This window comes from Convolutriloba macropyga, chromosome 7 (assembly GCF_964194025.1).
Source record: "Convolutriloba macropyga chromosome 7, txConMacr16.3, whole genome shotgun sequence".
NCBI lineage: Eukaryota > Metazoa > Xenacoelomorpha > Acoela > Convolutidae > Convolutriloba > Convolutriloba macropyga.
This window is the reverse complement of record NC_134474.1, coordinates 10,304,705-10,318,657: the sequence shown is the minus strand read 5'-3', so window position 1 is coordinate 10,318,657 and position 13,953 is coordinate 10,304,705. Positions and strand designations below refer to the sequence as shown.

Genomic DNA, 13,953 nt, shown 5'->3' with positions numbered 1-13,953 from the left:
AACTTGTAATTTTCCAGATGCCACCGAAGTTTTCCCGATAACAAAGCACTGCAGCATTGTTAACTAAAAAATGATTTTTAAATATGGTGGTTCGAGATTCCGTTTGAATTTGGGGTCTTTCCCATCATAGCCCTCCCATGAAGTTATAGCCCCCATTATGGTATAATTACCATGATTTGGGGGGGGGGGGGGGTGGGGAGGGGAGGGGAGCTAAAGGTTATATGACCACTAAACGGGGGAGGGGGCTATAATGGGAAAGACCCTGAATTTGATTTACACGAGCTCAAATTTTGAACCCTATTCCACAATTTCTTACTGCAGAATTCATTTTGTATTCAATATAGGTTGAAACGTAATGCCAAAAATGACCGTAGATGTTTTACCGACATAGTTATTTAGCAAACCTTTTCCGCTAGTGGCGGTTGCTCTCTCTTTTTTTTTCAATCAACACTGACTAATGTACAGTTATTCTTGCTATGTTTTTGCTTTAAAAAAGCTATAAAAATAAACGGAAGGCCCAAAATTGATTTCAACGATTAGAGCTCTAAAAAACCTGTGTCAATCTCTCATTTAGTTTTCTTCGCTGAGCAATGCAATGTCTTTGAAGTTGGGTTGTTGTTTTTCAAATCGGTTGAGCCCAAAATTGTGAAAATTTTTGACCTTGCACAAAGTCAAAAGTGCTAATCATTTTTTTTCAATAGAGCATGCCTAAAAATATTCTTGAAAGTGCAATTTTCGAAATTTCTTCTTTTTTGCCTTTTCCTTCCCCAAGCAGTACGTTGTGCATACCCGAGTTACAGAGCACGTAACATTCATTACATCACACGAATCATATTATATAGAAATATAGCACGTGCTGTTGGGTGTGCTAATAATATAACCCACAAAGCTCTGGGAGGGGGAACAGACAGGAAAGAATCCGAAAATCACTAAATTGACACGTTAACACGATATGCATGAAACTCTAATTAATTTGGAGGTTCAGAGCAGAGAAAACCAGATCGTCGTTGAACTATCAACATTTTAAAATAAATGTTTATTCTATTTGGCTGTCGGCTGTTTTAGCGAATCAAAACAAGTTCAAAAACATATAAAACAAGTTCAAACAGTACATAAGTATTTGGGTTCAACTAACTGCATTATACATACAATGAAGCAGTATCAAAGAAGTTCCCTTTATATCGAATGCATAATTTGATTCAAAAACTTAATAAGGTCTTATGTAGAGTTTGCAGGGCACCCGCTCGATTAGCTATTAAGCTTTTTGGTGTGTCCTTGTTGTATGTATGTATATTTCTGGTTCCATATTTCGGAGACTTTAAAAGTCATTGCATCTCAACAAATAAAATCTCACCTTAAAAAACTGAGATGTTTGTTGATTTCTGTTTGTTATTCAGATTCTGAGGGATGGTCAGCCGGAAGTGACAAAAAGGGATGGTCTGAAACTGGTTACCTCATTCGCATCTAAGATGGAGGTCATGCTGGGGGCCAAAATAGGAGCCATAAAGGTACCCTAACAACTACTTGTTTTAATTTCCAAAAATATCAGACCCGAGTCAAAATTTCACCTGAAGTTATTGCAATAACTAAGATGAATTGTGTTAAAAATTACGTTTTTAAGCGTTGAGTGCTTTTGAATGCACTTTTATAACTTTTTCGGAAGATTTTCAATCTCAGCTGAGATTTGTTTCCGTCTCATTTTCATCGCTAATCGACGCTATCAAATTTATTCGTATGCATCAGGAATATCTTGCAAAATAGCCACCGTCTTGTTAGGTAACCATTTTTGCAAGCATCCTGCAAGCTCTTGAAAGATAAACATCTGGTCTCGACTAGGGGTGGGAGTTGATACGGGTCCAGGTTTCCGCTGAAAATTATGTAAGAAAGCGCCCCAGTCGAGACCAGATGATTATCTTGCAAGATTCTGCCAGAATCTTGCAAAAACTGTCTATCTTGCAAGATCTGCCAGAAAAATAGTTATCTTGCAAGATCTGCCAGAAAAATGGTTATCTTGCAAGATTCTTGCAATTTCGTTCCGGTCGAGCTGTCCTCTTATTGGCTCCCATTCAAGCAACACATTTCATTTTGACCAGAAATTTGCTTAAGATTCAGTTGCGTGTTTTTTAAGAAAAATAATAAAATTAAATTAGATTTTGAATCTGGAAAAATGAATTATCTGAAGAAAACAAATTAAAATCTGCCTTTGAGAACTGTTAACACAAAATAAATTACTATTAAAAATTGTTTTTTTTTTAAACTTTATTAAGATTTACAAAACTACACGTCTATATTACCTTTTCTGATGAAAAAATTATGTGATATTATTATTTGCATCTTAAAGAGCTTCCTTTCTTTTAATTCTGCTACTTGCGCTTAAGTTTTCTTGCCAATGCACAAAAAATGTGATTATTCACGGCTTGCTTTTTTTTTGAGCTTCGAAGGACTTTAGAAGAACTTTCGGGCAAATCTCTTGCTGTCAGAATTACTCGCATTAATCAATTCATCTTGGAGGATCTTGTGCAAAAAGTGGATGTATTAGAGGATTCTGACAGAGAAATGATTATCTTGCAAGATTCTGGCAGAAAAATGGTTTTCTTGCAAGATTCTGGCAGAAAAAGGGTTATCTTGCAAGTTTCTGGCAGAATGAATGGTTATCTTGCAAGATTCTGGCAGAAATCTTGCAAGCTTATGCATAATCTTGCAAGATTCTGGCAGAATCTGCCAGAATCTTGCAAGATAACCATTCGAAATCGACTGGGGCGCTGACAGCCGCTGAAAGAAAATTTTTTTCTGCTGATGATTCTTACATAATTATCCTCTTAAAGTGCTGACTTTTAAACACATTTCTTACATAATTTCAGCACTTTCAGCTACGGTCACCGCCTTTTGTCATAATTTTCAGTAATTTCAGCACTTTTCTTACGCATTTTCACGTTTTCCTTAGACAATTGGGAAAAACTTTTTGAGTGTTTTTCTGCTCCTGCACATACAGAAGCAGCGTCGGAGCAAGATTAAGTAGCATTGCACTAGAGCACTCCGACTAGGTAGCTTAAGTATAGATGACTTCATTCAGTTAGATAAGGAGAAAGTGTGACGCTTTTCAGCTGTTCTGTTTTTCAAAAATATTAATTACCATTTTAAAAAACAACTCAGATTTTTGATTGATTAATGGCTCTACAGAATTGCAAAAGATGAAGGACCGAACACGCTGACTACGTTTTAAGCGATAGGGAGCAAAAAAATTGCACGTAAAACTTTTAAGTAAGGATTTTGCTGAAAGCGCTGAAATTCTCTCGTTTTCTGAAAGGCTGGATATATGTAAGGCCAATTTTATATAAGGAATTTGTTGAAAATTGTAATTAATTGAAAAAAATGTGCTGAGTTTATGTATGGAATATACTGAAGGCGCCGAACTTCTCTTTTTTTTCTGTGCTGAAATTATGTAAAAATTTTGCTGCAAATTTGAAGTGTTGAATATGTGCAAGCAATGTCTTTAAAGATGTGCTGACTATTCGCAAGAAATGTGCTGAATTTTGGTAAAGAACTTGCTTAAAGTGTTGAATTTGGGAGCTGTTTTGGAAGTGCTGAAATTATTTAAAAGATGTGTTAAGAAAAGGTGCTAAAATTTTTGTACGAAATGTGTTGACAAGTGCTGAAGATATTTTTATTCAGCACATTGAGAGCCTAAAATTATACTGTCAACACATTGCAATTATAACTTACATATTTTTAGCTCATTCATCACATTCAGCTTTCTCAGGAAAATTTCCGCTTACACCCGCTCACATCTCGACCCGGTTGGCGACTTCAACCTTAATTGCCATGACTAGCGTTGATATTCTTTTTTTTCACAGCATACTGAAATAGTCTTACTTGATTTTAAGAAAATATTGACAGCCGTAAACAGTTGTTTGAAGTGAGGTGAACCTATTGGCAAGTTTAGCCAGTTTTCCGATTAACCGTGACGTTATTTTACCCCGACGTTATTTTACCGCGACGTAATTTTACAGCGTAACAGCACAATATTCATGGTTTTCACAGCTGTTCTTGAAATTGTATGGGATATTGTGTAACCTCCTTCCTTCGTATTTCAACACAATGTAAATGACGAAGTGCGTATGTTTCAGAATATCGTGAGGAACACAGAGCAGCAAAATGTCAATCACACCTTCGACAAGGACTTAGAAGTAAGTTGACCAGTACCTCAAGAGTTATAGGTACTATTTTTTTCCAAAAACATTCCCCAGTTGACAAGACCGAGTAAAAACGGTCAAACTATTGTGGGAAGTGACCGTTTTTGAGCGGTAAATTTAGGAAAAAACATTTTTGATCGTTTCTTTAGGAGACTGCCGTTTTTAAACGTTTTGTATCGGAGACTGCCGTTCTGACTTTTTTCTAGAACAAAACTGTTTTGGAAGAATTTTGACCGTTTTGTGATTGAATCAACGCAATTCAAGGTCCGCAATCATCATTACAAGTGTTAGGGTGATGAAATTAAAAGGAGTTCAGATTAAGTTACTCTGAGGTTAAGTTATTTTGAGATTGATCTAGCTGGTCCAAGAAAAAAAATAACTTCTTTGTTGCCAGATTTGAAAGCTCTCTGTGTAAAGTTCCGTAAGTTTTTCAACCCAGTCAACGGCTAACCAAATGAATTGTAAAGCTACTGTGCTTGATATAAAAAGAGTGCATAAAGCTACAGTGCAAGACTTTTTTTTGCACTGACTTTGATTTTAAACCGGAGATATTTAAGCTACTGCTTGTTCGTAAGAAAATTTTATGCATGTTGCAATAGGTGAGGTGGCTCAAAAAAAGTATGTCAAAATGTGATTTTTTAATACTTGTAGGTTAACGCTAAGAAGCGTTCCTTCCCCAAATATAAAATAAGAAATACGGTCGGAAACGGCCATTCCTTATATTTAAAAAAGGCTCAAAAACGGTCATCTCCTAAAAATAACGCTCAATAATGTTTATTTCCTAAAAATCATTATTTAAAACCGTTCATTTTTTACATTTAAAAACGCTCAGAAACAGTTTTTCCTGTATAAAAAACGCTCAAAATTTTTTTTTCAGGTTTAAAAACTGATCAAAAGTGGTTTCATGAAAAAATATTTGTAAAACAGCGCTCAAAGACTCCCACTTCTTTTGTCCAAAAGACGATCAAAAGCGCTGAAGCAGGTTAAACAATATCAGGACTTTGACCGTTTTTTCCCTAAAAATACCGATCAAAACGATCTTTTCTTATGATTTTTCTGGCAAAGTTTCAATCGTGGCAAGCAAATGCTTGTATTTGCACCAATAAAGGTAAGCGACAAATTGAATTTGCCACTATAAAGGGGTAATGCTACGAGGGTCATTTATTTCGATGGCGCGTTTCGTATTTGGGTAAGAATAGGTTGAGTAAATTGATTATTTGTTTTATTTCTGTCTATTTTCATTTTTTCAATATTCTGCTTTTTGTTTGCTCTTTTACGGATTTTCATATCTGTCCTGAATTGTTGCAGCTGAATTTTCTATGGTTTTTGTTAATGAAATGAAACATTTGAATATATTAGGCCAATTTCCCTGAAACCATTGAAACAATTTTGATGACTTACTTTTGCAAGTCTTTAATTTTTAGCTAGTATGTTTTTTTTACTTATGGGTAGCCAACCACTGGACAGATACAGAATAACAATGCGCATGAAGGACAGTTGTTGGGGTGCTTAAATTGGATTTTTTTGGAAAAAGGTTCCTCGTTTCTCGGCCATGTTGAAATTAATACGGTTTTTATGAAACAACAAGGAATTGAATTATGTAAGTGAGGTGTTAGCTTTGGCTAAGTCAAGTTTTTTCCAATCTCTTCTTGTCTTTCTTTTCTGATTTTTTACTCAATGGAGCAAACAAATGATACGGCAAGTCTGGAATTAAAAAATGTTTTTGCAAAAAAATAATTGATTAAATTTGAAAAATGAGGAGAAGGGAGATAGATACCTTGCTTCGTTCATATCGCCTTCCTAAAAAGAGCTAGAATGATTGGAGTGAAATTTTAGCGAACAGTGAGATTTTTTTGCCCTCGTGCAGTTTTTTACTCCATTTTTTGCCAGCAATTTGTTTCTGCTGATTTAATTTCGTACAATACACTAAGGTTAAGGCGTGTAGAAATTTTTTTAACTCCGAGAAAAATTCAGTCTTCAAGAGGCAACTTCTTCTGCTTTAGCGTTTTTGTATTTTTATAAGGATTTACGGATCATTTCCTGTTGGGCCCCCAGTACGTTATGTGCCCCCTAGTTACAGAGCGCGTGTCATTACAAAGTGAATCACTATGTAAAATTTTGACACGTGCGTCTGGGGGTGCAAATATTGGGGGTGCCCACTAAGTTGGGGGGGGGCACAAACAGCAAATATCCAGATTTTTAGAGAATATTGATGTTTTTGTCAGTTTTCCAAAGAAATACAAAGGAGAATTATTGGTTACAAATCGTTTCTATCACGTATTTTTGAAAATAATTCGTCAAGAAATTTGATAAAATTTTTTTAAATTGAGGCCTATTCTTTATTTTTTAAAAGGTTTTTATCCCTTTATTTCCGCAGCATTCTCTTGATTACTTTTTTAAGATCATTATTTGTATTTCTTTTAAATGGGAGACTGAACTTTTTGGACCTTCATTTGATTATAGTACAAATTTCTTGATGACTTTTTCAAGATCTTTGAGTCTTTTCTGCCATTTTACTTCAATTTTTTCTTCACAGCATTCGTCACATTCAACGCTAACAACACCAATTCTGTCATTTTTTCACCGCATTAACCGCAAATCTTTTCAGCGATTTTTTGCGTTGACACCATGACCCGAGCCTGAGACCTTTGCGGCGTTTAGTATCCTAAATACACTACTATTTTTTGTTCAGTTTGACTACTACAATGCCAACTTCCTGAACAAGTACGACACGATGCTAGAGAACGGTACACTTGTAAAGAAATTGAAGCCTGACCATAAAGAGATGGTGTTCGACGAGTCATCTGACATGTTCCAGTCCACCCCCATCAACTGGACACTCAGCACCCTACAAGTACCCCTCAATATATACAAAAAAGGTACCTCAGATATGGTATTCAGTGGTAAGAGAATCATCTGAAATCATTTTGAATGGCGAACATCAATACATCAAATTAAAATCCTTACGTGGCAAAGGTCGGATTTTTCAAGTAAACATACTCAAATTTGTCACTCCTTTCTGCGTATCTCATTTCAGCACGACACCTTTGTCCACAAATGCATTAATTAAAAACTACAAAGGTGTCAATTAGACCAAAAAAAAATTCAAAACTGTCTCTCCCTTTACTAAATGTGGAATAAAAACACAATTTGCGGTTTTGCCATTACCCATATCATCATTCACAAAAACAATTAAGTCATTGAAATGAGTCTCAAATAATTAGTAAAAAAATCGAGCAGTACTGTTTCAGGCCAGTTATATGCTCAAAATCGTAGAAGTGGGTTACGTTTATCCGTTAAGTGTAGCGACAAAATTCGTGCTTTTTTTCGTCATTTTTTTCCCCACGATTTTAGAAACTAATATTCATCGTGAGCAATTACAAGTTACACAAAAAATGAAAAATATTGACGTGATTTCACTCGTTTCCACGAAATAGCAGTTGAGCATTTACCAAGTAAGCAAGAAAAAAATTAATACCTTTCTGGCAAGTCACTCTTGTTCGAGCATTGAAAAAGTTGTCACAGCATTTCGTGATTTGATCCAATAATAAAGATCTTTGATGGAGCATTTTCATGTGGTATTGCAAAAAATTTTGGGTTGATAAAGGTCCCACAATATCAGGTTCAGAGATAAAGTGGGAAGGTGTATTTTGTTTTAATGAGCTATACCTCGGAGTTGTTCTTTTGCCTTATGTGATAAATCATTAATCGCTCGTTTAGAAGTACCGTTTGATTTTTCATTATTTTATGGCATCGATTCATCGAGTGTCAATTGTCGGAGAGAAAAATTGTGGCTTACGGGCCAAAATTTTCCTAAGTTCCATTGGTATAACGTTGCCCAGTCAATATTAGTTATTTCTCATTGATTCCAGTTTTTTGTCGAGAAAGCTTTTGTAAGATAGAACGCTCAGCAAGAACTTCTCTACTATGAGAAGCATCAGAATTTATTTTTTGTAAACATCCTATTGAGTCAGACAAGATAAAAATATTTTTTGCTAGAAAGTTGCTCGTGTCAGATTGAATCATAACTTTTCATTTTGCTTATCAATTAACTCTGCGCTGGATGTGGAAAGATAATTGGAAAGATTAATCATACAGAAAGTTTAAAACAAGAACACGATAATTTTTGACTCCCGTGAAACATTTAGTTATTGACCTTGCTCCTTAGTATCAACTACTTGTTATGACTTGCTTCTCTAATATTATAAATTGTAATACTTATGATGATCAAAAATTTGCGAGAAAGAGAAATTTATATCTGTATAAAACCAGTGGCATGAGTCTTTTTTGAAGCGCAAATATCAATCAATTCAGTTTATTGTATCTCATTTCCTCACAATTTTGTCTCTAAAGTCAGTAGTTTTTTTTTTTAAAAAAAGTGGCTGCTTCTTGTTGAGTGTTGTTACTTTTATCTGTTGCATATTTTGCATCTGGTTCGCAGACAGATGATTTGCAAGAGGCAGCAAAAATCAGGTTCCTTTTTGCAAAAATTACATTTATTGCAACTTCTTTTGATGAAATTTCTCGGACTTCAATTTTCTTTAACGGCATAATAGGAAGTTGAGGAAATTTTACACACTTTTTCAATTATGAAGTCAAATTGAGACGATTTCGCATTCTTTGGCAAATATCCGAAAAATTGAGTAGGCATACTGGATTTTGTCGGACTTTTTCACGGCCCATGTTTTGAGATTAGAGTTGAAAGTATCAATTTATTTCAAATTTGTTTAAAATTACCCCTCTCTTTCCTACGGATACATTATCTAGTTATCAAAATGAAAGAAAGCCTAATGGATGATTAATATCAGAAATGTTCCTCTCAATAATAATTGTGGATTAAGAAGAAATTTAGTGTTTTTGAAAACACCCATAGCACTGTTCACAAGAATATTTAGGTCTTTGAAATTGGTCTCAAGTAATTACTAATAAAATTCTGTCAAAAGGTGCTCAAATTTGTTTTCGTTTCCACAAAACGCAAAATTTATTGATAATTTGTCTTTTCGGACATTTGCCAGTAATTTGTACTTTTTTTCAATAAACTATTTGTTTCAGATCCTGCGGTTGTTAATGGAATTTATATGACTGAGACCTTGAACAAAGTGTTTGAAGACAACCACCACAAGGACAAAACTCTCACCTGGCAGTACTTTGCCAGTTCCACTGGGTTCTTCAGAAACTATCCAGGTTATAATCAACAATATCATCTTTGACCTGTGACTATTATTTGAGTTGGTTGAAAATTAACTGGTTATAGGAATGGCTAACTGTTTCTGCCATTGGGCGAATAAAACATCAGATTTGGTTAACTAACACCTGAAAACTCAAAAAACGCATTTGCAAAATGCCTGAAATGTTGCCCTCCAAAATCTAGCTATGTCAATGCTACCCAGGTTGACCACCTTAGACGAATATTTGAGAACTTACTAAGACTTATACCGTGCCGTAGAAAACTTACAAAACTTCGTACGGCACCGTTTAAGGCCGTAATAAGTTTTCTGCGGCACCGTAGCCAATTGATGTAATTACCAATTTGTAAATTCTCAGTTGCTAAAATCGATTTGAAATCTAACGCTTATCTCATACAATTCACTTTTTCATCACTTTATGGCACTGGGTATAACTTTTTAGATCTCTGAAAAATTACAAAACTTAGTACGGTGCCGTATAAAGCCGTATCAAGTTTTGTAATTTTTCTAAGGTAATGTTTTCGAAATTTAATTTACTCTGCAGGTAGGCCTGATGGTCAAAAAATTTACCTCGAAACCGTTCGAAATTGCAAAAATCTGTTACGCCTCTTCTAAGGCCGAAATTTGGAAGTCTAATGACATCTTTTGCAGTTCATGTCATTAATCAAACAGAAAAACGTTTTCAGTTTTAGGCCTTAGTACGGCATCATATTAATCATGGTACGGCCTTAGTACGGTACCTTAGAAATCTTAGTACTGCCTTACTACGGCCCGTAGAAAACTTAACAAGGTCTTCGTACGGTTTTGATCAAAGACTTATACGGTGCCGTTCTACGGCCTTACCAAGTTCGGGCAACCAAGGTAGTGGGAAGATTTTGCGTCTTTGTGATATTTTGAGTTTTTGTTATAAAAATTGACGTGGAAGAAAGTTTAAAGCTAATTTCACTTTTTGAAGTACAAAAAAGTGACAAAAATGTCAGTCCTCAACTTCATTTTAAGGCAAACGGGGTAAAATGGGAAATAATTACGCAATGGGAAAAACAAAAACGAAAGCTTGCATGCGCAAAAGCTGGACTGGTACAAAAACATGAAGATTTATCCGAAAGATGCCAGAAAATATGTGAAAAGAACCAAAAACATAAAGACTGCCAGATAAAAATCACAGGATCAGAGCTGATTTGTTCACGTACACGCTTGTAATGGAAAACATTATAACACAATTGTGCGCTTTTACCGGAACTCGGACATATTAGAGTTCATGAAGATATTAGAGGCACCGACTTCAATTGGCAAAAAAATGATCTCTCAAACTGTATCAAATTTTTACTATGTCATCCGATTTACAAACAAATTTTTTCAATTTTTTCATCGATAAGTGCTATTTTGTAAATTGAATTCATAATCTGAGAATTAATAATGCGAGGGTCTTTATGAAATTACTTAGAAACGAGAAATGGTTTCATTTATGCCTATTTGACACATTGTTAACAGATTTTGTGGAAAACTCGGTGAAAAATTTGAGAAAATTTACTCAAGAAAACTGTTTTATTGTTGGCTCTTTGAAAACTGTTGGCACTTTGTAGAAAGAAACCGCCGAAAACAGAGCCAAAGTTGCTCGCGAAATTTGCTCGACGAAAACATAATTTTCGCGGCGTAATGTGAAATTGTTAATAATGGCAGGTGTAAACTGGGACAATGGGGATGGAAAGATAGACAACTTCGATGCGAGAGACAGGTCTTGGTACCTGCAGGCATCCCACTCCCCCAAGGATGTTGTGATTCTGCTGGATACAAGTGGGAGTATGACAGGGAGCAGGGAGTTTGTGGCGAGGAATGCGATTGAACACATTATTGAGACTCTGCTGGATGACGACTTCTTCAACATCATCACTGTTAGTTCACGTCTCACTATAATGCATGTGTGTGTGTGTGTTTATGTGTGTTGGTGTGTGTGTATGTGTGTGTGTGTGCGTGTAAATGTGTGTGTGTAAGTGTGTGTGTGTGTGTGTGTGTGTGTGTGTGTGTGTTTGTGTGTGTTTGTGTGTGTCTGTGTCTGTGTGTGCGTGTAAATGTGTGTGTGTAAGTGTGTGTTTGTGTGTATGTGTGTGTGTGAGAGAGAGAGAGAGAGAGTGTGCGTGTGTGTGTTTGTGTGTGCGTGTGGGTCTGTGTGTGTGTGTGTGTGTGTGTGTGTGTGTGTGTGTGAGTGTGTGTTTGTGTGTGTATATGTGTGTATGTGTATTTGTGTGAGTGTGTGTGTGTGTGACTGTGTTTGTGTGTGCGTGTGTGCGTGTGTGTCTGTGTGTGTGTGTGTGTGTGTGTGTGTGTGTTTGTGTATGAGTTTGTGTGTGTATGTGTGTTTGCTTGTGTATTTGTGTGTGTGTGATTGTGTTTGTGTGTGTGCGTGTGTTTTTGTTTGTGTGTGTTTGTTTGTTTGTTTGTTTGTTTGTTTGTTTGTTTGTTTGTTTGCTTGTGTGCATGCGTGCTTGTGTGTGTGTGTTTGATTGTGTTTGTTTGTGTGTGTGCGTGCGTTTGTGTCTCTCTCTCTCTCTCTCTCTCTCTCTCTCTCTCTGTGTGTGTGTGTGTGTGTGTGTGTGTGTGTGTGTGTGTGTGTGTGAGTGTGTGCGTGTGTGTCTGTGTGTGTGTGTGAGTGTGTGCTTGTGTGTGTATATGTGTGTATGTGTATTTGTGTGAGTGTGTGTGTGTGATTGTGTTTGTGTGTGCGTTTGTGTCTCTGTGTGTGTGTGTTTGTGTATGAGTTTGTTTGTGTGTGTGTTTGCTTGTGTGTGTGTGTTTGTTTGTTTGTTTGTTTGTTTTGCTTGTGTGTATGCGTGCTTGTGTGTGTGTTTGATTGTGTTTGTTTGTGTGTGTGCGTGCGTTTGTGTATCTCTGTGTGTGATTGTGTGTGTGTGTGCGTATGTGTTTTTGTGTGTGTGTGTGTGTGTGTTTGTGTCTGTGTTTGATTGTTTGTTTTTGTGTGTGTGTGTTTGTCTGTGTGTGTTTGTTTTTGTATGTGTATGTGTGTTTGTGGTTATGTGTGTCCGTGCGTTTGTGTATGTGTTTGTGTGTGATTTTGTTTGTGTGTATGTGTCTGCGTGCGTTTGTGTGTGTGTGATTGTGATTGTTTGTTTGTGTCTGTGCGCGTTTTTGTTTGTGTATTTGTGTGTGTATCCGTGCGTTTGTGTGTGCGCATGCGCGTGTATGTGTGTGTTTTTGTGTTTGATTGTGTGTGTATGTGTGTGTGTGTGCGTTTGTATGTGTGTGATTGTGTTTGTGTGTTTTTGTATTCGTGTTTGCATGCGTTTGTTTGTGTATGTATGTGTGTGTGATTGTGTTTCTGCATGCGTGTGCGTGTGCTTTTGTGTTTGTTTGTGTTTGTGTGTGATTGTTTGTTTGTTTGTTTGTTTGTTTGTTTGTTTGTTTGAGCGTGTGTTTGTGCGTTATTGTGTTAGCTTGTGTGTGTGCGTTTCTTTAAATGTGTGTGTGTGTGTGATTGTGTTTGCTTGAGGGTTGCAGTGCGTTTGTGTGTATGTGTGTGTGTGCGCGCGTTTGTGTGTGTATGTGTATGTCTCTCTGTGTGTGTGATTGTGTTAGTGTGTGTGTGTGTGTCTGCGTGCAATTGTGTTAGTATGTGTGTGTGTTCGTGTGTGTGTGTTTTTGTTTGTGTGTGTGTTGGTGTGTGCATGTGTGTTTGTGATTGTTTGTGTATGTGTGTTCGTCTGTTTGTGTCTGTGTATGTGTGTGTGTCATTGTGTGTGAGTGCGTATGTGTTTGTGTTCGTGTGTGTTTGTGTCTGTGTTTGATTGTTTGTTTTTGTGTGTGTGTGTGTTTGTCTGTGTGTGTTTGTTTTTGTGTGCGTGTATGTGTGTTTATGTGTGCGCGTCCGTGCGTTTGTGTATGTGTTTTTGTGTGATTTTGTTTGTGTGTGTGTCTGCGTGTGTTTGTGTGTGTGTGATTGTGTTTGTTTGTTTTTTCTGTGTGCGTTTATGTCTGTGTATGTGTGTGACCGTGCGTTTGTGTGTGTGCGTACTTGTGTGTGTGTGTCTGTGTGTTTGATCGTGTGTGTGTATGTGTGTATGTGCGTTTGTGTGTGTGATTGTGTTTTTGTGTGTGTGTGTTCGTGCCTGCGTGCGTTTTTTTGTTTGCGTTTAGTTGTGTCTGTGTGCGTTTGTGTGTGCGCATGTATTTGTGTGTGATTGTGTTTCTGCATGCGTGTGCGTGTGCGTCTGTTCTTGTTTGTGCGCGTGTGTGTTTGCTTGTTTGTTTGTTTGTGCGTGTGTGTTTGTGTGTGTGTGTGTGTGTTTGTAAGTTTGTGTTTGTGTGTGTGTTTGTGTGTCTGCGTTTGTTTATATCTGTGTTTGTGTGATTGTATTTGTTTGTGTGTCTGCGTGCGTTTGCGTTTGTTTATATGTGTGTTTCGTGATTGTAATTTCCTGTGTGTGTCCGTGCGTTTGTCTGTGTGAGTGCGCGTTTGTGTGTTTGACTATATATATAAGTGTGTGTGTGTGCGTGTGTGTGTGTTTGATTGTGTTTGTGTGTGTGTGTGTCTGCGTGCGTTTGTGTTTGTATGTGTGTGT

General features: G+C 36.7%; 1 protein-coding gene across 1 annotated transcript in view; it reads left to right on the top strand.

Annotated features, from left to right (window-relative positions):
* The window catches only part of LOC142342935 (voltage-dependent calcium channel subunit alpha-2/delta-3-like), a 42,562-nt gene that overhangs the window by 24,114 nt on the left and 4,495 nt on the right, over positions 1-13,953 (top strand). The window contains exons 3-7 of the mRNA XM_075394615.1: positions 1,398-1,508; positions 4,128-4,187; positions 6,886-7,072; positions 9,246-9,377; positions 11,060-11,271. Of these exons, the coding sequence (XP_075250730.1) occupies positions 1,398-1,508; positions 4,128-4,187; positions 6,886-7,072; positions 9,246-9,377; positions 11,060-11,271 (702 nt within the window). The remainder of the gene's footprint in view (positions 1-1,397; positions 1,509-4,127; positions 4,188-6,885; positions 7,073-9,245; positions 9,378-11,059; positions 11,272-13,953) is intronic.